The sequence below is a fragment of the Stenella coeruleoalba genome, assembly GCF_951394435.1.
Source record: "Stenella coeruleoalba genome assembly, chromosome: 7".
Classification (NCBI taxonomy): domain Eukaryota; kingdom Metazoa; phylum Chordata; class Mammalia; order Artiodactyla; family Delphinidae; genus Stenella; species Stenella coeruleoalba.
The window spans coordinates 18,797,189-18,822,957 of record NC_137153.1 but is presented as its reverse complement, the minus strand read 5'-3'; the positions used below and the strand labels follow the sequence as shown (position 1 = coordinate 18,822,957).

The 25,769-nt window shown below is 48.1% G+C and overlaps 1 protein-coding gene across 3 annotated transcripts in view; it reads right to left on the bottom strand.

The window, feature by feature from the left end:
* Positions 1-25,769, bottom strand: part of SCARA5 (scavenger receptor class A member 5) — a 125,194-nt gene that overhangs the window by 48,963 nt on the left and 50,462 nt on the right. For all 3 annotated transcript variants that reach the window (XM_079927777.1, XM_079927778.1, XM_079927779.1), the window contains exon 4: positions 7,883-8,557. In XM_079927777.1, the coding sequence (XP_079783903.1) occupies positions 7,883-8,557 (675 nt within the window). The remainder of the gene's footprint in view (positions 1-7,882; positions 8,558-25,769) is intronic.

Sequence of the window (25,769 nt, the reverse complement as noted above, 5' to 3'; positions counted from 1 at the left end):
GTCTTGCACAATAAATATCTGATGAATGAATGAGTATGTGAGATCAGAGGGTGTTAATACACACGAAACAGCCAGGTGGCCAAGATCAAGATGTACTGATACATTCCCCAAGTTGACACTGTCCGCAGACCCTAACCAAAGTTGACAGCTGTTGAAGCATTCAATGGCATGCGTACAGGGAAAAAAGTAATCAACAGTTGAAAAATGCACAAATCATTACACAACGACTCGTGAGTTACACAGATCATTTAAGGGGGACTGGGGTTTGCAGTCATCTTCCTCTTTTCTAGGAAGAAAAGCAAAGTAAGACTGGCCATGGTGACCTCGGTTTTTGGACAACAGGAACGGCTGGGAACACGTCTAAGATTCTACAGCAAAGAAAGATAGAGTACGGAAGCAAATGAGCTTTAACAATGCCCATTCCAACAATCTCCTGGCCAGGTCAAAGCTGCAGCAAAGGGAGCTGAGAGCGGTTCCTGGATCTCTGTACGTCACGGGCTGTCACTGGGCTGTCACCCTCCCCCTGCCCCCAGTCCACTCCATCCCTTTTCACTCTTCTCTGCTCCCTCCAGGCCTCCCCAGGGGTAACCCAGCGCTCCGGGAATCAAGCAGGTCAAGGATACCATGGACCGTTCCCTCCATTTGTTTTATTCGCTCTGATGTGGGTGTGACCCAACATATGGACCTTCCCGGGAGTAATTCTGGCAAAGGGAGGATGCTGCCCAGTGGCCTGACCCTGATGGTAGGGCATCAAGGTGGCAGAGATCATTTGGAAGGTGAGGTTTGAGGATGGATATGGAAGATCTTAGGTTCAGGTCCCGGTTCCACAAAATCTAAGTAAAAATCCCTTCCTCTGGCGTTTGTAGTGAGGAATAAGCGAATTCAGTGACATGGTGGATATCAACAGGCTTGGGAAGCCTTGAGTGGCAAGGCCAGCCCTGACCATCTGTACCTGACTTTTTGTAATGCTTCATCAGAACTATTTGGAGATGGTTATTCCAGGCTCTGAAATCACCCTTCCAATGCAGGGAGAGCCACATCCAAAAAACATCCTACACATGGAGAGTTTTTACAACAGAACTAAGTGGTTAGTGAAGGCCTTTACTAGAGATTAACTGGGAAGAAGCCGGGGTAGACAGTTAAGGTGGGTGCTGATTTCCAAGCCTTAGTCATGCCCTCAGGTGGTACTGGCCCGGCCGACTCAGAAGAGCCTGGAATGCGGCCAGTCTGAGTCTCATGGGGCCATGCTGCCTGGAGCTCTGAGGATCAAGTGCTCCTTTCAACCACTGCTGCCCATGGGTGATGCACTCTTGGGATCTGACGTTTTGTCATTTTCTCAGGAATCCAGCTTAACAATCTGGAGCTTTCTTGGACTCCTCCCTTTCCTCTGCCCAGCCCCCTTCAAGGCTGTCATCCAGGTGGTTCCCATGTCATGTGTCTCACTCCTTCCTCACTGCCTCCCTCATTGGCTCCAGTCTCTCTCCAGCCCACTGTTGCTGTCTGATTAATCTCATCAGAATCGAGTGAACTCAGAGCCCTTGGAAGCCCCTCACACCATAATGGGCAGCCCCCTCTGTTGGAGACCCCCTGAAAATCATTCCCAACCTGACCCCTTCTTCTGCAAACTCACAGCCTGATGCTTCTCGACACAAACTCTCTTCCACCTCAGCAAAAACGTTCTCCTCGTGGTATCCCCAAATACTAGCCAAATCTTTTCCTTTCTAAGAGGCCCATCACTCTCATCCCTGAAGCTCACCTTCACACTCACCCCTCCCATCTCTGAGGGCACCAGGGCAGAATCCCCAGGTCTCAGAACTGGAAGGACCCTCAGGCATCACCATGTACAGACTGCTCAGGGGAGCACCAGAGCCTGGTCAGGCCACCCTGTGCCCACACGCCAGCCACGGTCACTCCCCTTGCACTGTGGTCCCCAAGGAGGACAGGCCTATCTAAAGGGCTGGAGCCCCACTCTCTGTGGCCCTGGGCCTCACAGAGCACCTGGCACACAGGAGAGATTTCAAGGAATGATTTCTGGGCAGTCGTGGAAGCTGTTATGGTGTCAGTGGTCCCAGTGGTCCCCAGATGAACATTATTTTAAATTTTTATTAAAGCATAGTTGATTTACAATGTTGTGTTAATTTCTTCTGTACAGCAAAGTGACTCATTTATATATATATATATATATATATATATTCTTTTTCATATATGGCTTATCACAGGATATTGAATATAGTTCACTGTGTTATACAGTAGAACCTTGTTGTTTATCCATCCTAAATATAATAGTTTGCCTCTGCTAATGTCAAACTCCATCCCTCCCACATCCCCCTCTTGGCAACCACAAGTGTGTTCTCTACAACTGTGAGTCTGGTTTTGTTTCATAGATACGTTGATTTGTACCATATTTCAGATTCCACATATAAGCGATATCTTATGGTATTTGTCTTTCTCTGTCTGACTTGCTTCACTTAGTATGATCATCTCGAGGTCCATCCATGTTGCTGCAAATGGCATCATTTCATCTTTTTGATGACTGAGTAATATTCGGATGAGCTTTTAAGCTTCTCAGCTTACGCTATCATGTCTCACCTTTTCTATCACTGGAGCAGGCCAGGGCAGAGGTGGGCTGGGACAAGGTGAGCAGAGTCCACTTCTCCTCAATCGTGGAAACAGTCCAGAGCCCCTCCACTGGGCTTCCGGTCCTGGGTGCCAGCCCCTCTCTCCCGCCACCTCCCACAGGGGGCACTGGGAGTGAGAGGAGGTGGGGAGGGAACCTCCTGGCCCTGGGCCCGGGTCCCCCTCAGAGCCTGTCCACTGGTCTAGCCCACCCCCCATGCCGCCCCCAGCACAGCTCTGCCCTCGCTGGGCTGCCGTGAGCCGCTCCAGCTGGAAGCACCTCCAGCACAGAACAAAGGATTTGGGACTGAGCGTTTGGGAGAAACACCAGGATTCTTCTGGGGACCAGCCAATGGGGAGGGAAAAGCAATCCGTTCTCCCTTCCCGGATCCTGGAATGAGAGACGGGGTGGGGGACTCGTGTGCTGGAATCTAGACAGTGCCCTGCCAAGAACAAATGATCATGACGGCTGACGCCTCGGGCCCGAAGCCAGCAGAACGGTGACCAAGCTCGTAATGTAAACACCACTGCAGAACCACGCTAGTCCTGGGGCGGCTGCCAGAGGTCGGCTCCCTGCTTCCATTGCCCTGATGTCACTGGGGCTCTGCATTCTCAGTGCTGTGACGTTTACAGTATCAAGAGCTCTCTCACTTCATTTCATGCATCCTCTCTGGGACCCTGAGCGTGTGCATGGGGCCGTGGCCCAGCCTGCAGAGCCAGCTTTCTTCTGAGCCTCAGGCAGAGGGCTGGTGGGCAAGGCTGGAGGCAACTGCTAATTTCTACAGCAGGCGTTCCATTCCTCTCCCAGCAGAGCCCCCTGCAGCCTGCCTCGGGGTTGGGGAGGGCGCCACCAGTCCATGCTTCCTAGTCCGTGGTGGGATAGAAACACCTCCGTTCACAGAGACGCCCACCACCTTCAGGGATGCACATCCCTGTGCACCAGAGACCAGGGCCCACCGTTCTAGCCTGGAACACAAGACCCCATTCCCATTATGAACATTTGTTGAGTGGGACGCTCTGCTCTACTAGATGGTGTTTTTTCTCAAAACAGCAGCCCACAGGTAAGTCTGCTTTGTCAATTTGCTCTCATGAATTAAGAGATGAATCTTCTAGCCCAGCCGAGGCACTGGCTGGGGATTTGATGTAGGCAAGTCATTTCCCCTCTCTGAGACTCAAGGGCCTCAACTACAAGATGAGGGCAGTGGACTAGGTGATTTCAGAGCCCTAGTGTCACTCTAACCTTCTGTGAATCTATAAACACCCATGTAGCGAACTGAGCCACCTGCCTGTGGCTGGGGAGTCTTGCCTTCAGGCCTTTGCTCACACACTGCCCCCTCCTGGGATGCCTCCCCTGTCTGATCATCTAAGTTCTCTGCTTCTTCCAGAGCCACAGAGAGATTTCAACAGACTTGATAAATGCTGAAAGTCCAAAGCAGAAAACAGAAAGCCCCACTGTGAATGTACACAAAAGACAAACCGAGAGACAAAGCTCATAGAAAACTGTGTAACGAAGTGAGAGAATGAAACCGTTTGGGGTCAAGCTCAAGAATAACAAACAAGCTCATATATGAAAAATATACGTAGTTGGGGTATTTGTGGATTCTGAGCCAGGAAAGGGCAAAGTGCGTGCGTGTGTGTGTGTTTAAAGACTAAGAGAGGAACTGCACAAAACTAGCAAAGAAAGGCCACTCAGACAGCAGTGTAAAAATGCAGGAAATCTTCTCTGGTAAAACATCCCTTATCTAAAAGCCAGGGTAGAGTTCTGTGCTGTTGCAGTTGAATGGTAATTACATTCATATATACCCAACAGAACTCTCTTTAATCATACCAGTTGGGTCCCTAACAACCATGGGAGAGGGAGGTGGGAAGGGGAGACACCAGCCACAGTGGTGGTCCTGGGAGATAGAGGGGCCGAATGGTGTTCATCTCTGAAGAGCCAGCAACCCATCAATAATGCCAAGCTTGAAGACCGGAAGGCAGGTCTGGGCAGAACCGAGATGAAACTTCAGTTCAAAGGAACCAAGTGTGAAACTTCATTTCAGAACCAAAGAAAGACCGCTTAGAGGATTCCACCGGAAGAACCATGGCAAATGCATGACCCAGAGCCGCTTCAGCGCGAGCCAAGGAGAGGGACTCAGAAATTAAAGAATCAGGATGCGAAATGTTCGGTGAGGCCAAAGAGGCTGCAACCAGCAGGAAGCCTGGTGATGTCTGTTGACCGGAAGAAGGAAGGGGGAACGCCTGGTAGGGCCTACCCCCCAAACACGGGAACAGACCTGAGGGACCACGCTCCCTTCTCACTTCATGGCTGCTAGCTGGTCTCTCTCCACCCCAGAAAGCACCACGGTCAGTGAAAAAACATGGTTTCTGAGCCAGAAAGACCCACTTTAAATCTTGGCTTTGTCACTTGCCCATTGTGTAACAAACACTGGGAAAGTTATTCGAGTTTCTCAGCTACAAAATGGGTTCAATAATATCTTTTTTTGCAGGATGTGAGGATGAGCCGTCTTTAATGTCTACTTAGAGAATAAATGTCGACAAAATGTCTGGCTCGTGGTAGGTTCTGATTCGGTGTCGCTGCTATTATTAAGTACTGAACAGACTGGGGAGGTCAAGGAAATGAAAAGATGGGAAAAGCTAAGACCCCAGGGGTGTGGATTTGGAAGAAGACATGCTACCGCCTGCTCTCCTTTGACTTCTGAGACATGAAACCAAAGTGACCCAGGACAAGAAAACTGATCCAATGATGGCACGGGTTCAAAAGATGTAACAGCTGTTCCACAAACATTCCTCGAGTTCCAGCCACATGTATCACACTGTTAGGTGCTGGGGGACACAGGGGTGGACAGCTGAGGGTGACTGGCTGTGACAGATTGAGCACTGGCGTTGAGTTGCAAGTCGTGGGCTGGTGACTGAAGGGCACATTTAAAACGGGTGAATCCGACGGCATGTAAATTACACCTTATTAAATCTGCTGCCTACAAAAGCCCTGGGTTGGCTCATTTCTAATTGTGTGTCCTGGAGTAAAGCCTGGTATTTTCTCCTGCAGCCTCAGCTGCTTTTCTGCAGGAATCCTCCCCGCTCTCCATAGTGAAACCTGCCTTCAACCAAGCTCGTAGCTGGTGATGGGGACACACTTTAAAACAAAATAATGTTCTATTATTATTAACTGGATCTGGAAAGTACCATGCAAATATAAGTGTCCATCATGACTACCTTCTGCTCTGATAAATACAGAATCCCAGAGAAGAGAGACTTCGGTGAACTAGAGAGGCCAGCGGGTTCCTGGAGGAGGTGGGTTTGACTGAGATGGGAAGGATCAGTGGAATTTGGATCACGAGGAGGAAGAAGGAGGTTGTGCAGTGGAAGGAGCCGCTGGAGTAAAGCTAAGGCAGTGGGAAAGGTGGGCTGTGTCTCTGGGGCAGGGATAAGACGTGTCCCACTGGACTGGATGCCTCACATAAGGCAGGGGATGCAGGATGGCCGTCTGTGGACCATGTATGACCCACAGATAAGTTGTATTTGGCCCACAGAGTTAAACAATTAAAAATTTCTAGAGAGTTAAACAATTAAACAGAGTTAAACAATTAAAAATTTCTAGAACATTCCATGTATCCAGTTTCTCCGGAAAAAATGCGAAGACCTTATCAATGCCAGGCCAAAACGGGCTGGACCTGCCATAGCCCCTACTACTCCCCTGACACCAAAGTCATTTTAGGCATTGACATTGCTCAACTGCAGACAGTTCTGTTTGTAACCCCTGGTACAGGGGACCAGTTAGAGGAGAAGGCAGGAAAGACAGGCTGGGGCCAGGGATGTGATGGAAGGCACATCAGCTCTGGGATCAGAAGAGCTAGGGTTCAAGTCCTGGCCCCATCACCTCCTAGCCTGCAACTGTGGGCAGCTTTCTGAATCTCAGCACATTCATGGTTGTTTTCAAAAGACACTCTGTGAGATACACTTGGCGCCGCCGTACCCGACATAGTTGGTGTTCAAAATGGTATTAGCATTGTCTACTGTCAGCCTGAGGAGTTTTTGGTGAACCCCGCAGACCTGGGTTCTGAGCAGGGGCTCATGCAGGAAGAGTACCTTTCATGAACACTCTGACAGTGACATGCAGGGCAGACAGCAGCGGGAAGGAACGGGGGAGAGGGGAGCGGGGGAGTGGTCAGTCAGGGGTGCCAGAGAGGAAGGTTGGCTGTAAAAGTGCTGATGTTGGTGGACCCCGAGCGAGAGTCCGAATGGAGGCCCGTGCATTTTTGCCATTATATTCAACAGTGATAAATGAAGCCAACACATTGTTAAAGAAAATAAAACATGTTCTTCTACCTGGATGAATATATAGCTTTATAACAGCCTGGAAGGCCAGGTTCAAATTTGGAATTGTCCAACTTTTTGTAGCTCCACCATGTGTACGGTCAGGCCACCCAAGATGGCTGTTCTCTTGCTCTCTGAACATCCCCTGCCCAACGAGTGTCTGCTTCACCTACACCCTAATCACGTGACTCATCTTCCTCCATACTTGCCTCCGCCCCAGCTAGTGACTGTTCTTATCAAAGGGGCCTTGAGGGGCGTGACCCTCTGCTAGTTTCCCTGGTAACCGATGAGCCCACCTGACATCAATTCCCAACTGGCAATCTCCCCTTCCCCCCGCCCCACAGAGAAGACTGCCGCCTTGTCCTGCCCGCCTATCGGACGCACACGGTGGGGTGTCACTCCAGGACCTTGCTTCAGACGTGTAAACTCCCCAATCCATTAAACCACTCATGTCTCTGTTGCTGACTCCAGGCTCTTTCTTCTGTCTTAAAGCTGGGCAAGTGCAGGCCTTGTAGGCCTGCGGGGCGCAGCCCAACATCATGGAACACCATGCAAGGACCAGGACACTGCGGGGGCGCCTCCCTGTCTGGCCTGAGCCCCAGCTTTCCTCCCCAGCCCCAAACTCTTGGAGGCTCCGGCTGGCACATCCAAGCTCTGACCACCCAGGTCCCCAGGAGCCATCTTGGCCATTCTCATGCCTAGGGGTGCAGACAGAGTGCACTGTCTGGGGCCGGGGGCAGCAGGGAGGAGGTTTATCCCGTGCGGGCCTGGAAATGGGTACAGTCCGTTTGGGCAGAACACTCCAGGGTCCTGGAGGGCAAGACTTCATGAAGGGGGAGCGGGTTCAGGGAGGGAGGGGAACTCCCGGACCTTGGGGAGGCAGGTGCGGGAAGAAGGCCTGAGCAGGAGGGCGCAAGCAGCCCCCAGGGTCCCGGGCGGTCGGCTGTACCTTTGGCCAGGGAGATGTTGCGCAGCGCGATGGAATGCTCCCAGTCCTTGAGGCGCAGGTCCTCGGTGACGCTGTTGAGCACGGCCAGCTCCTGCTTGAGCTGCAGCTCCAGGCTCCGGTGCACGAGGCGCATGCGGCGCGCGTCCTCGCTGGCGTTGCTCACCAGCACCTGCAGGTCCCGCAGCCGCGTGCCCTGCAGGGCCACGTCGTAGGACAGGCTGAGGTTGAGGCCGCGCAGGGCGCCGCCCACGTCGGCCAGCTCGTCGCCCAGGGCGCCCACCCGGCGCGCCAGCCCGTCCAGCAGGCCGGCGTGGCGCCGCAGCAGCAGCTGGCTGCGGTTGCTCTCCACCTGCAGTTGGTAGAGCTCCAGCTGCGCCGCGTCGCTCTGCTGGGCCGTGCGGTCGCGCAGCAGAGCCACCGCCTGCTCGCTCTGCGTCGCCTGCGCCTGGAGTCCCCACAGCGCCCCCTCCAGCCGCTGCACCGCGCCCGCCAGCGCCAGCAGCGAGTCCGACTGGTTCTGCAGCGCGTCCTGCGCCTTCCACACCTGCTCGCTCAGCTCGGCCTGCAGCGGAGCCTGCAGCAGCCGCAGCTGCAAGTCCCGGAAGCTCTCGTTCAGCCGGTTCACGTTCCGAGTCAGCGCCTTCAGGTCGTCCGGTGAGCTCCGGGGCCTGGACACTGCGGAGGAGGAGGAGGGGTGGGGTGGGGGGGGCGAGGTGAGGCGGCTGCGGAGGCCCCCGGGGCCCAAGAGGCAGGCCCGGACAGAGCCCGGCAGGCCGGAGGTGCTCAATAAACGACAGATGAAGGGAAATCAGACGTGGCCATGGCTGAGCGCCTCAATACATCCCCGGCACTGTGCTCAGCCAGTGGTCCCCAAACGTGTTTGCCCATGAGAATCACCTGGCCAGGCATCCCACCTGTCGAAATTGTGATTGGATGGGTCTGGGAGGTGACCCGGGCTTTGGAATTTTAAAAAGAGCCCGAGATAATTCTAAGGTGCGGATGAGTTTGGGAACGGGGGACTCATTATGGATGAGGTTGAGCCATAAGACATTGTCTTTTTTTTTTTTTTTTTTTTGCGGTACGCGGGCCTCTCACTGTTGTGGCCTCTCCCGTTGCGGAGCACAGGCTCCGGACGCGCAGGCTCAGCGGCCATGGCTCACGGGCCCAGCCGCTCCGCGGCATGTGGGATCTTCCCGGACCGGGGCACGAACCCGTGTCCCCTGCATCGGCAGGCGGACTCTCAACCACTGCGCCACCAGGGAAGCCCCGACATTGTCTTTTTTATATTTTGGAAATGATCAGACATCAGCGGTTCCACGTGGCTCACCCTACAGTATTGTGTGTCATCCTTTCCATTTTAGGAGAGAGGTACCCTTATTTATCCCCTTTTAGGGCAAGAGCTGTTAAAGTTGCCCCAGGCAGAACAGCAAGTAAGAGGTGGAGCCAGGATTCCAACCCAGAGGGCTTGCTTGCTCCGGAACCCAGATGCCTCCCTCCAAGTCTGCTAGGGAACTGCCTGAAGGGACCGCGGCAGCAGCAGACTCGGCCAGGCTCTGGGCGACACTGGTAATTCCCACTCCTGAATTCAGGGTCCCATTCCCTCTGGGTGGGTGGAGATGCTCTTACATCCATACCCTCCCTTCTCTGCCTCTGACTTCTAAATCTCCTATTTCCCTCCTCAGGCAAACAACCCATCTCAGTGATCTCCCACCCTTTCCTCTTGGCGAGGTTTCCTTTTCTTGGTTATAAGAAAAGCTATTTCACAATACGAAGGGGAGGGGTGTGCATCTTAATCATTATAAGCTAGCATCCGGTGTCTCCTGGAAGCTCACGGACTGCACTCAGGTACACTACAAACCCTGGTGCATCCTGGGATGTCTAGGGATGCTTGTTGGTTTGCTGTGCACTCTCCACAGCTGTCTCCCGCTCTGCTCTGCAAATCAGAGAAATGGAAACTACTAGTGGGGGGTGGGGGGCAGGGTAGGAGATGGGGGCAAATGAGGCACAGAGGGAGTTGTGCCTTGGGAATCTTGGAATGGAGCCGAGCCGGGGAATTTGGAACACAGCTTGTTCAAGCAATGAGAGGATTTGGAAGGGGAAGGTAGTTTGGGAGGGTGCCGGGACTGATGCTTCCGGAAGTGCACAGCATAGATGGTGGCCACTCTGGAGGAGATAAGTCATTTCAGATTAGATTCAGAGGCTCACAGTGGTAGCTGGGCATTGGAACCCCACTTCAAATTCTCCCTCGAGACTTCCCTGGTGGTCCAGTGCTTCCACTGCAGGGGGCAAGGGTTCGATTCCTGGTAGGGGAACTAAGATCCCACATGCTGCACGGTATGGCCAAAAAAAAAAAAAAAAAAACCGAAAACCAAACAACAACAACAAAAAAACAAATTCTCCCTCACTCAGCCCTTTAATCTCCAAGAAAAGCATATGCCCAGCCTCTGCATATACCCATCTCTCCACCTTCAGTTAGTTCTAACTGTTCAAATGTTCTACATTCCGTCCAGACTTGAAAGTTGCCTCCCTGTAATTTCTATCCACTGATCCTGCCCTCTGAGATCACATAAAGCAAGTGAATGTTTTTTTTTTCCCACAAGACAGGTCTTCAGCATCTCAAAGATGGTTATCACATCCCTGCTACGTAACAATGTTTCTGGTTTAAATCTGTAGTTCTTTCATCTGCTGTCTCACAACAAGCTTCTAAGCCTCCCTGTATCCTGGCTAACCTCTTTTGCACATACTCAGTGTGTCAACATCCCCTTACAGGGTGCGGCTTGATCCAAATTTGATTTTTCCATGATGTGGAAAGACTGGGCAAAGTATGGGAGAAGGATCGTCAACTTCATTCTGGGCATAAGACTCTCTAATACGGCCCAAAGTGGGTCTTTCAGACTTTCATCATAGAAGTTAGGTCTATGCAGTCATCTGTAAAAAGTTTCCCCAATTTACAGATAAAAAGACTGAGTCCGGGAGACTATTCGTGATCTGCCTAATGGCATGCTTCCTGACTCCTGGTGCAGTGGTTCCCTCCATTACTCCGCTACTCTGGAAAATTACCTAAAGAGTTGTCAATACAAGTACAGGTTCTGGGGAAATGAATCCATGAACCAGTCACAGCCCAAGTGACCACAGGAACTGTCTACCTAAGAAATCATTGCAGTCCGGGATTAGATCATGTGTTTGTCCAATATTCGACCCAGATTGCTTGACAAGTATTAGAGAGAGGGCAGTTGGAAAACAGAAAGCCCAGTATTTTAGTGGCAGTCTCTGCTTTTGATGCTGCAAAGTTCAAAGAGATACCGCAGCTTATCAGAAGTAGTAAAACACTGTGAGTTTTGTTAATTCTGGTTTTAAAATTGGGATTGTGAGTGACTAAGAGTAACAGTGCAACTGCTTGATTTAAGACCCCATTAGCTCAGGCCGGCCAGAGGCAATGCCATGAAGGAGGCAATCTCCTTTAAACTCACTCTCTGTCAGCTCCCACCAGCCCACCCCTCCTTCTATCTTCAGGTGGTCCCCACGCCCAACTGGTGCCCTGTGCCCTTGGAGGCTCCTGGCCTTGCCCATCAGCCCCCTCCTTTCAGAACCTACCAACTTTAAGACCCCTTCTCTCTGTCCAGAAAACTGGACTGAAACCTGCCCGTATGGTAAAGGCTGACAATCAGCTACCCCCTCCAGGAGGGTTCATTTGGGTCTTTGATTATTGTTTTTTGCACAACCAATATTAACATAAATTGAAATAAAAGAAAAAATTCTTCCACCATCCCACAGTCTCCAACAAAGCCCACTGGTTTTCCTTCCATTTCCTTCTTCTAGTTCCATCCATGTGCATACCCAATCTTTACGATTTGATTTCTGGGTTTTTTTAATTGGTGAATGATTATTTTACAAATATTCTCCCATCTGTCATTTATAACTATATTTTTGACGGCTGCCTAAGCGTCTGTCAGGGAAACGTCTTGTAATTTACCCATTCTCAATCATGGAAAAATAAACACAGAAAGGTCCCTCCTTCTTTTGAAATGTTTCCTACCAGTAAATTCCCAGACGTTGGATTAGTAGAGCCAAAGTTATAGACATTTTTATGACTCTTAAAAATTCCAACCCAATCACAAAAGAAAAAGAAAAAGAATAAAAAACTTCCAGCCAAATCACATCCCCAAAAGTTATACCTATTTATAGGTATATTATAGATTTTTTAAGTGTGCCAGTTTCAGTGAAACCTCAGTGTACTCTTACAATTTTCATATTGTTAATTTCACAGATACAGAACGATACCTTGTTATTTTATGTTAGTACACTTGCATTTAAGAAATGGCTGTTTCAAGGCAATGCATTAGCTCAAAAGAATGTTACAGGCGTTTTAGGTACTCCAGCTAATGAGAACAAAATTATTTTGAGGGGTTAATACTCTTCAGGCATCCAATCATGCCGTGGAAGCCCAGCGCAGCTTCCCCCTTTTGGGATCACTTACCTACCCCAGAAGTGAATTATCTCCTTCCAACAGTCACAGTGTGTTCTTAGCTCACGTTACCCCCACCCCCTCTCATCCGCCATTTAATTCCTTCCAGATGTTCGCTGTCCTCAACAGGGAACAATTCTTCCTTGAGTGTGACTCTCTTAATTCATGTTTATGCAAACAGTTCATTTATCTCTCTGCCTGCTGTATTTACTTTGAATGGGCTTTAACTATGCTTCAACTTGCATACTTTCACAAGGGGAAAATAAGTTATAGAGTAACAATAATAACTGGTATTTCCTGAATCCTGTGTGCCAGCCACTCTTCTAAGTGCTTCTCGTGTTAATACACTTAATTCCATAACAAGCCTATGAGATAAGATCCTCATATTCCAAACGAGGAAACTGAGGCACACAGAGCTTGAGTAACTCGCAAGGTCACACACTGGTTGACGGAGGAGACTGACTTTGGGCTCGGGCAGTTTGGGTCCAGAGTTCCCCTTGCGATACTGCCGAAACGGTGGAAGGCACAGAACAAACTTTTTAACAGAGACACACAAATATGGAATAAACCTTGCAGGTAATGAGTTCCCCGTCATAAACCCAGGCGGGAGTCAGACTGCTTGGCAGGAATCATGGATTCTAATTGGGATTCTGATTCAATATTAATTGCTGAATACTAATGAATGTGTTAATATACACTTTATAATAATATATGAGTAACGTATTAATGTCTGTCTCAGGCCATGCCCTGGGCTCGGTGGTTCGCATAGACACGTCTCCTGCAGCCTTCCTACCCACACCCCAGCCCTGAGATGTCTCCCTGTTCCATAGTTGTCTTCTATATTCATCAAAAAATGATCACATGCTGGTTAAGTCAAGGTGCCCCAGATGTCACTGACCAGAGAGGATGTCTTCCCCCAAAACATCAGGCACACCCACAGTGCCAGCGAGGAAGGGGAAGTATGTGTGAGTTGGGAGGAAGAAAGCTAAGTGTTCTGTTTGCGGTCTGGTCACCTAAACCTTGGGCATTGGTGTTAATAACCCTTTATCTCTGTACAAAATTTCACATCCATTACCTCCCTTAATTTTCACTAGAACTAATCTTGGGAGGTAGGAAGGGCAGGTATTCCTAATCTCATCGAAGGGTGAAAAAAAGAGGCTCAGAGAAGGCAAGAGATGCCAGAAGCATGAAATAAGGATGTGATGGGGTCATCTGTCCCTCAATCCAGTCTTCTGTCTTCCATACCTGCTGCAGGGAAGGTCAGTCCCATACTGAACTCCAAAGTCTACATGGGGAAGCAGGGCAGGAGATGGCATTTATTAAGCACCTACTGTATACCAGACTCGGTTCTCGTTTCTTGCTAGAAGTGGCTTCCTTTCCTCTTCCCAGCACACTTGTGAAGTAGGAATTCTGCCTGTGTTCAGATGAGGAAGCGCGAGAAGGTGGCAGAGCATGAAAGGAAGCTCAGGCTGCTAGGACTCTGAAGGCCCTGCTGGCCCCCCCTTACCCCCCAACCCCCTTACACAAAACAGCAGAAGGCATCTGCCTCCCTTTCTACCCAGACCACTTGGGCAGAGGCCCTGCACCGGCCCAAGAAGCAGGAGGGACTTGTTAGAGGCTTGGGGAGGGGGGTGGCACGAAGAAATAGCATCCAAGTTTGATGGAGGTCCTTGGGGAGGTAGATGCTAGAACACTGCCAAGGGCCGTACAATTCTCCTATGGTCCTCCCAAGCCTACGGGCAGACGGTATCACCATTTCACAGATGGAAAATGGAAACTCAAGCGATGAAGTAAGTAACTCAAGGCCATCTGTGAGTAGGAGGTGGACCTGCCTGGCTCTTTCACTGCCCCATGCAGCGGTCCTGCCTTGTCTTCATTTAGGCTGACAGAAGGAAGGCGGGTATCAGAATTCATAGAGCATCACATTAAGGGCAGAGATGGGAAAGGATGGGGCTGAAATGAAACTGCAAGGTAAGCATCTCAATTTAAGCACCAAGAAAAAGACAGGGGCTTTCTTTCAGGAGGTCTGCAACACAGGGTTGTATTTCCTGAGATCTGGAGACATGTGACTTTAATAGAAAACTAATTTAAAAGTGGAGCATAATATTCATTCAGAATTGCATAACGAAGAGGTTATCAGTAGACCTTTAGCACTTAAAGTGATGCACATTTTCACTAGGGCCCCCCTGTTTCCAAGAGGTAGGAGGAAACCAGGGCCAACCTCGTGGTGTGTGACCAGTGCAGTGACACACGGCGCCGCGTGCAGGAGGGCCCCGTGCTTGGGGCTTACTGCTCTGCAGTCACTCTCTTGAAATTTTGCATAATTTTATCTTCGAATGCGTGTTTTGTAAGTGAAAGGCTGAGGCAGGGGAAATGAAGCAGATTGGGGAGGGAGGGTATTAGGGGACATTCATAAGGACCCAAAGAGGAGGGCAGCAGATTGGTACATTTGGGGTGAGCTTATTGCCTTATTTGTTTTTAAGAACCACATGTCCTCGTTCCTAGCTCAGCAGGATGTCCAGGATAAACATTTATAGTCTGGAGACTGGCTTCTCCTTTGTCTGTGGCCTCACCAGCCCCTGCTCACACAGGAGGGAGCCGGGAGCTTGCAGCTGCAGCTCAGAGCGTCAGGAGGCCCTTTGAGAAGGAAGCCAGACAGACTCTCCGTCTTTGCACAGGTGGTCTGAGTTTTTTGATGCCCGGTCCATCTGAAGACTCATCAACCATTGGCTCCCGGGGCCACAGGCTTTGTCCACATAGGTGTGACCTCCTGAGAGCCTACCTGCAGTGGCCTTTGTCAGTTCAGAGGCTGGTAGGGCTCCCTAAGTAAGCAAGCACAGGTGGCCAATTCTCCGTCTTACAGGCAGGATCCAACAAACAGGCATGAAGGATGCAGACTACCTGCCCCCTGGAACGGTGGGTTGGCTGCAGCCCAGATACCCATCCTTTACACATAGACCCTGACTCTGGCCCATGGATGAGCACAGACTGGGAGCTGGAGGATGTATGGAGTGCAGGCTGACTGGAAGCCAGCGGACAGCCATGGATATCCATATTAGGATGGCCTGGTACAACCTCAGAGGAAGAAAAATCCCACCAACATGTTGATTACTTTCCTCAGAGGTGTGGTTGGCTATTCTGCGCTCCTGGCATAAGCATTCCCTTTGGTGGTCCAAGCAGATGGAGTCTCTGATAATTCACTGTTGATTACTGTGGAAATGGGATCCAAGACAAATTATAACTCAGAAGGCTCCTCGTGGAGAACATATCCCCAGGATTCCCGTTTCGGAGGCTAAAGGATCTGAAATTAATTATTCCCAGCAATGTCAGGAAACCCAGCATTTTGATGGGGCGCATACGTCTAATAGGAAAGAGACCAATTCTTTGTGAATTCATAAATGGAATTAGGGACTTGCTATTTAGACAAACATAGTGGCTAGTGCAGAATCTTGCAACCTGGTAGCTGGTCAGTAAATAGCTATCAGATGAATAAGTGAATGATTGAAAATGGAGAGTGGTAGGAGGCACAGAAGTGCCCACATCTCTTCTTAGAAGAGCTTGGAGGACTTCCCTGGTGGTCCAGTGGTTAAGCTTCTACTGCAGGGGGCACAGGTTCGATCCCACAGGCCATGCAGTGCACCAAAAAAAAAAAAAAAAAAAAAGCCTGGACCAGTGGAGGAGACGGGGGCAGCCCTTGGGCCCAGCCTCGCTCTCTCTTAGCCCACCTTTTACTCTGGCCAGGGCTACAATGACCAACTTCAGGTGGGTGTAACCCGGCAACACCCTACTTCATCCACACCTCCGATCTCTAGCTGTCTGCCCCCAGGGCTTCTGTGACTTCTCAGAATCACGGCAGCCACCTGGACCTCATCCATGCATGGCCTTGCCACTCAGGGTAATCCTGACCTACGCAGGAAGCAGCTGGCGGATAAACACTCCTCACAGACAGACAAGTCTGCAGCTTTGACTACATAGCCCCTTGCAAGGTCCTGGAAGCACTGAGCTCTAGCCGCCACAGCAGAGACCGGCTCAAGAATACATCCTTCTAATTGTTTTCCCTCCTTTCTGATCCCTCCGGTCCCCAACTCCTGCTTCCCAGGATCACTTTTCACAATAAACTACCAAGCCTGTGTCTCTGGCTCTGATTTCCAAAGAAATTCCAGGCTAAGGCAAGAAGCATCCCTTCTTCCCTAAGCATAAAGAGGCCAGCTGTCTTCCCATCTCCCTTTTTGCAGATTCCCTGTTCACATCCTGATTCCCTGTTGTCCTAAGAGCTCACAAAGAAGTTTGAATTGGGGATATTCCTTTGTTTGTTCAGGCATTAAGTCATTCAATACATGTCTGTGAGGTACCAACTCACTGTATGGGTTTGGGCAGCAGTAAATACACAGAAGTCTAAAATGTAAGCTTTCCTATCAGGAAATTTATCATTTACTTAGGGAGAAAAGTACACACAAAAGGAACCTGTTTTAAAAGTCTTCTAATGTGTTTCCAAATGTTCTTTGGGAAAAGAAAACCCAAACCCAATATTAAGATTATCTGAAGAAGCTGAATGCAATGAGTGGAATGAGTGAACTTTCTTTAGTAGTCTGGAGTGGCTTCTCATCAGATCCTCTGCCAGCGGTGCAGAGTGAATTGCAAAGAACAGGACCTGGAGAAGGTGTGGAAATGTAGTAGGAGGCTGTGGTCCTGGTGGCAGAGGAGGGCCTTGGAGCAGGGCCATGCCTGTTACGACAGAGAAGAGGGACATAAGAGACACGATAGAGAAGTAACATTGTTAGGACTCAGTGGCCTCTTGGAACTGGAGGTTGAAGAATAGGAAGGCTGTAGTACTGTTGAATGATATGGTATCAGCCTGGAGGAATCAAAATGCTATTTTGTGGGGGGCGGGAGGGGGTCTGCTTTTTAAAAAATTGAAGTATAGTTGATTTACAATGTTGTGTTAGTTTCTATATAGTTTCAGAAACTATATAGTCTTTTTCAGATTCTTTTCTGTTATCGTATATTACAGGATATTGAATATAGTTCCCTGCGCTATACAGTAGGTCCTTGTTGTTTATCTATTTTGTATATAATAGTTTATATCTGCTAATCCCAAACTCCTAATTTATCCTTCCCCCACCACCTCTTCCCTTTGGTAACCATAAGTCTGTTATCTATGTCTGTAAGTCTGTTTCTGTTTCATAAATAAGTTCCTTTGTGTCCTATTTTAGATTCCACCGTATGATAAGTAATAGCATATAGTATTTGTCTTCCACTGCCTGACTTACTTCACTTCATATGATAATCTCTAGGTCTATCCATGTTGCTGCAAAATGGCATTATTTCATTCCTTTTGTATGGCTGAGTAATACTCCATTGTATATATGTACCATGTCTTCTATATCCACTCATCTGTCAGTGGACATGTAGGTTGTTTCCATGTCTTGGCTATTGTAAATAGAGCTGCTATGAACATTGGGGTGCATGTATCTTTTCGAATTAGCGTTTTTGGTTTTTTTTTTTTTAGATACCCAGGAGAAAAATTGCTATTGTTCTATTTTTAGTTTTCTGAGGAACAACCAGACTGTTTTCCACAGTGGCTGCACCAACTTACATTCCCACCAACAGTGTGGGAGGGTTCCCTTTTCTCCACACCCTCTCCAGCATCTGTTATTTGTAGACTTTTTTATGATGGCCATTATGACTGGTGTGAGATGGTACCTCACTGCAGTTTTGATTTGTATTTCTCTAATAATTAGCAACGTTGAGCATCTTTTCATGTGCCTATTGGCCAACTGTATGTCTTCTTTGGAGAAATGTCTGTTTAGGTCTTCTGCCCTTTTTTTTTTTTTTTTTTTTTTTGCTGTACACAGGCCTCTCACTGTTGTGGGCTCTCCCGTTGTGGAGCACAAGCTCTGGACGCGCAGGCCCAGCGGCCATGGCTCACGGGCCCAGCCGCTCCGCGGCATGTGGGATCTTCCCGGACCGGGGCACGAACCCGTGTCCCCTGCATCGGCAGGCGGACTCTCAACCACTGTGCCACCAGGGAAGCCCCTGCCCATTTTTTGATTGAGTTGTTTGCTTTTTTGTTATTGAGTTGTATGAGCTATTTGTATATTTTGGAAAGTAAGCCCTTGTAGGTCACATCATTTGCAAATATTTTCTCCCACTCCATAGGTTTGTTTTTCTGTTTTGTTTATGGTTTCCTTTGCTGTGCAAAAGCTTATAAGTTTGACTAGGTCCCATTTGTTTATTTGTGCTTTTATTTCTATTCCCTTGGGAGACTGACCTAAGAAAACATTGGTACAATTTATGTCAGAGAATGTTTTGCCTACATTCTTTTCTAGGAGTTTTATGGTGTCATGTCTTATATTTAAGCCTTCAAGCCATTTTGAATCAAATTGCTGTAGCTAACCAACAAGATGACAAAATCAAAACTCAACATAATCTTAATTGATGTGAAATCTCAGCTGAAGGCAAGAGGATTACATATAAAAGGGACAAATGTGGTATATTGCATTTACAATCAGACTCTCAAAGCGATCCCTGGATTCAACATTAGTTAGCTCATCCTTGTCAAATTCTTACCAACACCTCAGACCTTCCATGTACCTGTGCTACTTAATCCTCAGAACGACCTGTGAAGTAGGCATTATTTATTATCCCTGTTTTAAAGTGAGGAGAGCTAAAGCTCAGAGAAATTAAGTAAACTTCAGAGGTCTTATAGCTAAGAAGGGGCAAGCCAGAGTTGGGAGCTGGGTGTTTTGATGCCAACTGCAGAGGCTCTCCATCAGACTCCTCTTGGCTTCACATCATTGTGGGGGAAAAAAAAAAGCACTCACCATGAAAACAAAGTGGTGTGACATTATAATCAGGGACTGTAAATAAGATGATTTCTTGTGGTTATTCTAAGCTGTACCTGTAATCACCCTGCCAAGCTTCAGTGGGCCATCCAGGGAGAGGCAGGTCTAAAAACCATTCTACTCATGGATATGCTTGTTGTTATCATGGTTTCTTTCCTTTTTTTGTCTTTATTTTTTATTTTATTTTTTCCTTCTTTTATTTAAGCATTTTTTAAAAGACAAATAAATGGTATATTAGTTTCCTTGGGCTGCCATAGGAAAATACCACAGACTGGCTTCCCTGGTGGCGCCATGGTTGAGAGTCCGCCAGCCAATGCAGGGGACTCAGGTTCGAGCCCTGGCCCAGGAAGATCCCACATGCCACGGAGCAACTAAGCCCATGTGCCACAACTACTGAGCCTGCATGCTGCAACCACTGAAGCCCATGCGCCTAGAGCCCGTGCTCCGCAACAAGAGAAGCCACTGCAATGAGAAGCCCGTGCATTGCAAAGAAGAGTAGTCCCCGCTCGCCGCAACTAGAGAAAGCCCACGCACAGCAACGAAGACCCGACACAGCCACAAATAAATAAATAAAATAAATTAATTTTAAAAAATACCACAGACTGCATGACTTAAACAACAGAAATTAGAAATTAATTGTCTCATAGTTCTGGAGGCTGGAAGTCCAAAATCAAGGTGTTGGCAGGTTTGATTTCTCCTGAGGCCTTTCTCCTCAGCTTGTAGATGGCTGTGTTCATCCCATGTCTTCATGGCCTTCCCTCTGTGCATGTCTGTGTCCTAAACTCCTTTTCTTATAAGGACACTAATCATACCGATTTAGGGCCCAACATGGTGACCTCATCTGACTTTAATCACCTCTTTAAAAGCCCTGTCTCCAAATACAGCCACCTTCTGAGGTACTAGGGGTTAGGCCTTCAACATATCAATTTTGAGGGGTACACAGTTTAACCCATAATAAGTGAGGGCCTTTACTAGAGATTAACTGGGAAGAAGCTGGGGTGGAGAGTAAAGGTGGGTGCTGATTTCCAAGCCTTAGTCACATCCTTAGGTGGTACTATCCTGGCCAACTCAGAAGAGTCTAGAATGCAACCAGTCTGAGTCTCACGGAGCCAGACTGCCTGGAGATGTGAGAACCAAGCCCCTCTTCAGATCACTGCTGTCTTTGGGTGATGATGCACTCTTGGGATGTGACAGTTTCATTTACAAACAAAAATCTAGTGGGGAATCTTCTCTATACTTTAATGGGGTTTGCTGGTCCTTTATTGCAGTTATTTCTACAAAGTAGCCCTCAAAGACTTACAAATGGAATATAGTTATAAATAAAGACCGTTCCTGACAAATTTAGACCCTTATTCTCAAACCACACATGGAAAGGAGAGTCCCATTTAGAGAAAAGTGACTTGCCCCATGGTACACGCTCAGTGATTTTCCCAGGCACCTTTCTTTGTCATTTAAGCTGGAGTCCCCATAGATATACAATATAATAAAACCCCTAAGCTATAATGAAGCAATCCATCAAGAAGAAGGGGTTGGGGTGTAAATATTGCTCTTTTAGAGCCCAGAGTTGACCTTATCTCCAGCAGTTTTCATTCTAGTTGAAAAGGAAAGTAAAACAACAACAACACAAAAGAAAATGAAAAAAACCTAAAACCTAACTTGCTGGATTTCACTTAATGCACGGCCCTTCTACATACATGGTACCCACCCATCATAGAGCGTAAACTCCTCTCTAGAATCTCATGTCATCACTGGGCTAGCAAATGGACCATTCACATTTTTTAAAAGATACAAATAAGTGTTTGAATGTTATTAAGACATGAGACAGTTTCATTGGGTCATGAATAATTCACAAGAGAGGGAACTTTCGTATCAGCACTTATTGATTGCTGGACACTTGACCACGTGTGGAATATCGGATACCCACCCCAATCTTTTTTTTTTTTTTTTTTTTTTTTATAGCAGTCCTCAGAGTTAGATGCTGTGGGGAAACTTAGGGGTTTGGTCTACAGGCAAGATACTTACATCAGTGTGAAAATTTAATGTATGCGGTGGAATAGGTACTTTTGTGCTTCACAACCTCATACGCACTGTCCCTGCTCCCTGGCTCACCAAGGCTGGGCCCATGGTTGGTTACTGGGGAGATTAACTGTGTGGGTTCTAAAGAGATGGCCCAGCGTGGGTCATCAGAGCTGGGCTCTGTGCTCAAAGGTGTGGACAATCTGTTTTTCAATCTGGCATCACGGTTTCAACCTCCAAGGCTGCCTTTTCCATGCCCCCCGTGGGACCTCTTGTCCCAGAAATGTGCACTTCCAATCTCAGCAGGAATCAGACAAGAAAGTGGCAACATTGGGCCTTAAAGGTACCTTGGCGGGCTTCCCTGGTGGCTCAGTGGTTGAGAGTCCGCCTGCCGATGCAGAGGACACGGGTTCGTCCCCTGGTCTGGGAAGATCCCACATGCCGCGGAGCGGCTGGGCCCGTGAGCCATGGCCGCTGGGCCTGCGCGTCCGGAGCCTGTGCTCCACAACGGGAGAGGCCACGGCAGTGAGAGGCCTGTGTACCGCAAAAAAAAAAAAAAGGTACCTTGGCGACCATGTGGATGCCCCTCCCTCTTTCACAGATATGAAAATAGAGTCCTAGACAGAAGGACCCTCTTGCCCCAGGTCACACAAGTAGACAGAGGTGTAGATGGGATGACTAATCCCATGGTCCTTCCACTTAACTGAACAGAAGAAGAGAGAAAACTAATATTAATGACTGTCCACTCAGTATTGGATAGTGGGCTGGGTGTTATGTATTTTATCTCATGTGATCCTTTGAGATCGCCGTTCGTATGTCCAGTTTCACAAATGAGACGTCTTCTGTACTGTATCTGTGAGGATACATACAGGCATGCCTTGTTTTATCATACTTTGCTTCATTACACTTTGCAGACACTGTGTCTTTTACAAATTCAAGGTTTGTGGCAACCCTGCAACAAACAAGTCTATTGGCACCATTTTCCCAACAGCGTTTGCTCATTTTGTGTCTCTGTGTCACTTTTTGGTAATTCTTGCAATATTTCAATCCTCCATCTCCCGGCAAAAAAGATTACAACTCCCTGAAGGCTCAGATGATGGTTAACATTTTTTAGCATTGGAGTATTTTTTTTTTTTTTTTTTTGCGGTACGCGGGCCTCTCACTGTTGTGGCCTCTCCCGTTGCGGAGCACAGGCTCCGGACGCGCAGGCTCAGCGGCCATGGCTCATGGGCCCAGCCGCTCTGTGGCACGTGGGATCTTCCCGGACCGGGGCACGAACCTGTGTCACCTGCATCGGCAGGGGGACCCTCAACCACTGCGCCACCAGGGAAGCCCGCATTGGAGTATTTTTAAATTAAGATATGGACATTGTTTTTTTAGACATAATGTTATTGCACACTTAATAGACTATAGGATAGTGTGAACATAACTTTTATATACACTGGGAAAGCAAACAATTCGTGTGACTCGCCTTATTGCAATATTCACCTTATTGTGGTGGTCTGGACCCAGACCCACACGATCTCTGAAGTATGCCTGTATATATAATTATTTTCCGTATATTATGATTTTTGACTTCTTAAGAAACCTTTTTTGGCTGGGGAGAGACAGCTCTTCCTGAAGCTAGCCAGTTCTTAGAGATGCAAATGACCCAGCGGGGAGCATCCTTTACTGTCCAATCTGGAGCCATACATCCTCTCTCTGGCCCCAAGAGGCAATATTCCTCTGCCTTAATCATCCCAGGGCCAGGTAAAAGGCAACTAGAGACCACCTCTATAGCCCGAAGTCCACCAAAATTATTCAAACTAGCTAATCCTAAATTGCTTACCCTGCCCTGCCTCATCTTTCTCACAGAAACCCCGAGAAAGGCCGTGGCCTAACTGTTCCCCTCACTCCTGTCTTCTGCTTCCTGATGCCCCTGATGCTTCCCCATGTGGCCCTGTGTGGCCTTCGTGCCTCCTGTCTCTGGGACCTGTGAGTACAAGACACTTGGCTTGAGCCTCTGTCTCCCCTTGTGGCCACACATGCCTGGCCATTTCATAAAAGAATACATGACATGTTCATATCCCCGGTTCTACAGATGAAGCTCAAAAAAACTGAGCCGCTTGTTCGAGAAAACACTACGTGCAAATGGCAAATCCAGATTTAAACCCCGGAGTACGTGCCTTTTTGCTCTGCCCCATGTGCGGTCCATCCCTCTGACGCCAGCAAGAGCCTCCTGATGCTGGGTTAGAGGGGCCCCCTCCATCTCTCCAGTCCGCCTCCCAGCCACAGTCACATGAGGCCATAATCTGAAATCAGGGAGGGCAGCGAGCATGTTTCTGTGTTTCTATCTTTCTGGACAATTTGTTCCGTAAGTGCTTGTTTTCAAACAGCTCAATATGAGTCTCCTAGGGTTTCCACGCAGCTTTGGGTTGGAGTCCTGTGAGCTCTCCCCATTGGCTGATTTTCTCAGATCCAACTTTCTTCACTTCTTGAGTCTGTCATAAAGTATTTTGAGGAGGTTGAAAATTATTCCCACTAATAAACATGTGAGGAATCTGAGCCAGACTTGCCAGGAGTCTTGGCACTTACTGAGTTTCCTCTTTTGGAACACGAGGTTTGCAGCCAATGTGTCAAATCTCTTACATCTTTGTTCTTCAGAGCTCGGACTCGTGGTGCAGTTAGATCATGGATTGCTTTGAGCTGAAAGTGACCTTAATAATCATCTACGTCTCGATTTCAGACGAGGAAATGAAGGCTGAGAAAGGTGATATGAAAATGTCCCAGGTCATCTAACAATGGGCGGCAGAATCAGGGCTAGTTCTCATATATCTTGAAACCCAGTTCACATCTCTTTCTACTATACCACACTGTTGCCCAGGAAATCAGAATAAGGCATCCATCCATCCATCCATCCATCCATCCATGTAAATCATTATCAACAACAATGCAAAAGCATTTTCACCCAAGCAGGCAGAGTTTTTCCAACTAAAAACATTTACACCAAGAGTAAGAGTTACTTTGAAATATTAATTGGTCCCCAGAGTATCTTGCATTATTAGATCGGATATTGTTAGTATTACAAAAATATTTACTACTGCAGAAGAGTCATATGTAATCGTGCCAGTGACAATCACCAATCATGATGTGGTATTATGTGGGTTCAGCGCCTTTTCTACAAAAGGGAAAAATTTAATGACGACTTTTAACATATTGTAATTAAAAAAAAAACACTGCATGTATCTCACATGTACAATTGTTCAAAAACTGACATCTTGGTGTGAAGTGCAGATTATATAAAGGAAGTGGATTTGAGAATGTCATAGACTCTGAAAACTGGATGGGTCCTTACACGTAGATTAGAAAGGAAGGAATATCGAACTTAGAGTCCAAAGACCTGGGTTCAAGTCCTGCCCACCACTTCATTTGCTGCTCTTGGACAGGGAATTCATCATTCTGAGTCGCTCCCTTTTCGTCTAAAAATAGAATTAACAACATCTATCTGGGGGGGGCGGGGGGGCATTGTGAGGACTAATAAACTCTAATTGAGCACTTATTATGGGCCAGGCACTGTGTTGTGTTTTATGTAGATGTTATCTCATTTGAGGAAATCAAACATGTGGGAAGAAAACCCCAGCTCTATTGCAAAGGCCTATTCAAATTCAAGCTATCGGTGTTCAGGTAACCCTCTACTCTACGTGCCTTCCCTTCCTTCATTGATTATTGGATTAGTTGACATGAATATTCATAATAGTACATCGAAGAGTTGTATACAGCTTTACATCATTGTATACTTTTCACCAGCACTTAATCTCCATTTACATTAGAGGAAGAACTGAGGACAGTGAAAAGAAATGGTTTTTCCACCATCAGCCAGTGACAGCCAGGCCTTGAGATGAAGTCCCACCTACATTTGTCCCTCATCTTCCTCCCGTTTGTAACTCTCTGGGGTCCCTGGGGGTGAAGAGGGTGAAGACCACCCCCCCGCCCCACTCCTTCTCCTGGGACCTGGTATCATGGGGTACTTTCCAAAGAGACCCAAACACTGATCCCCCTCTTTTCTACCAGCGCCACCGAGCTTGTCGGCTCTCCCACCAGGAGGGGACCTGCCACTGTCCTCAATGGGCAGACTGATCCTAGTAACCCGACCTCCTCCGTGAGCCCTCCTCTGGCTACGCCTGAATCACTGCTGTGCCCGGATTCAGAGCTGCTTTCAAATGCCCAGGCCTCTGGGGAGTTTTTCTACTTTATACTCATCAGTGACAAACCCCGGGTAGCTGCGTCCCCCTCCTTTCCTTGCTCTACTTCTTGGACCCCGTAGAAGAATTGTGCTGACTTGGCTTATCCTTCTGCTGTTGGAATACACCTGGAGTTGAACTGCCTTGAGTGGGACGGTAGGCTGGAAAAAATCCCCTTAGCTGCTACTCAAAACTTTCTTCACGCTCCTGACGCCCAAGCCTACTTCATCCCTCATTCTTAGAAGGAACTCTGTACGTACTTTACCAAGGATATGAAAGCCACGAACTCTATGTCCTCTGCACCTTGCAGCCCTGCGTGCGCATTGTTTCCTCTAAGATCA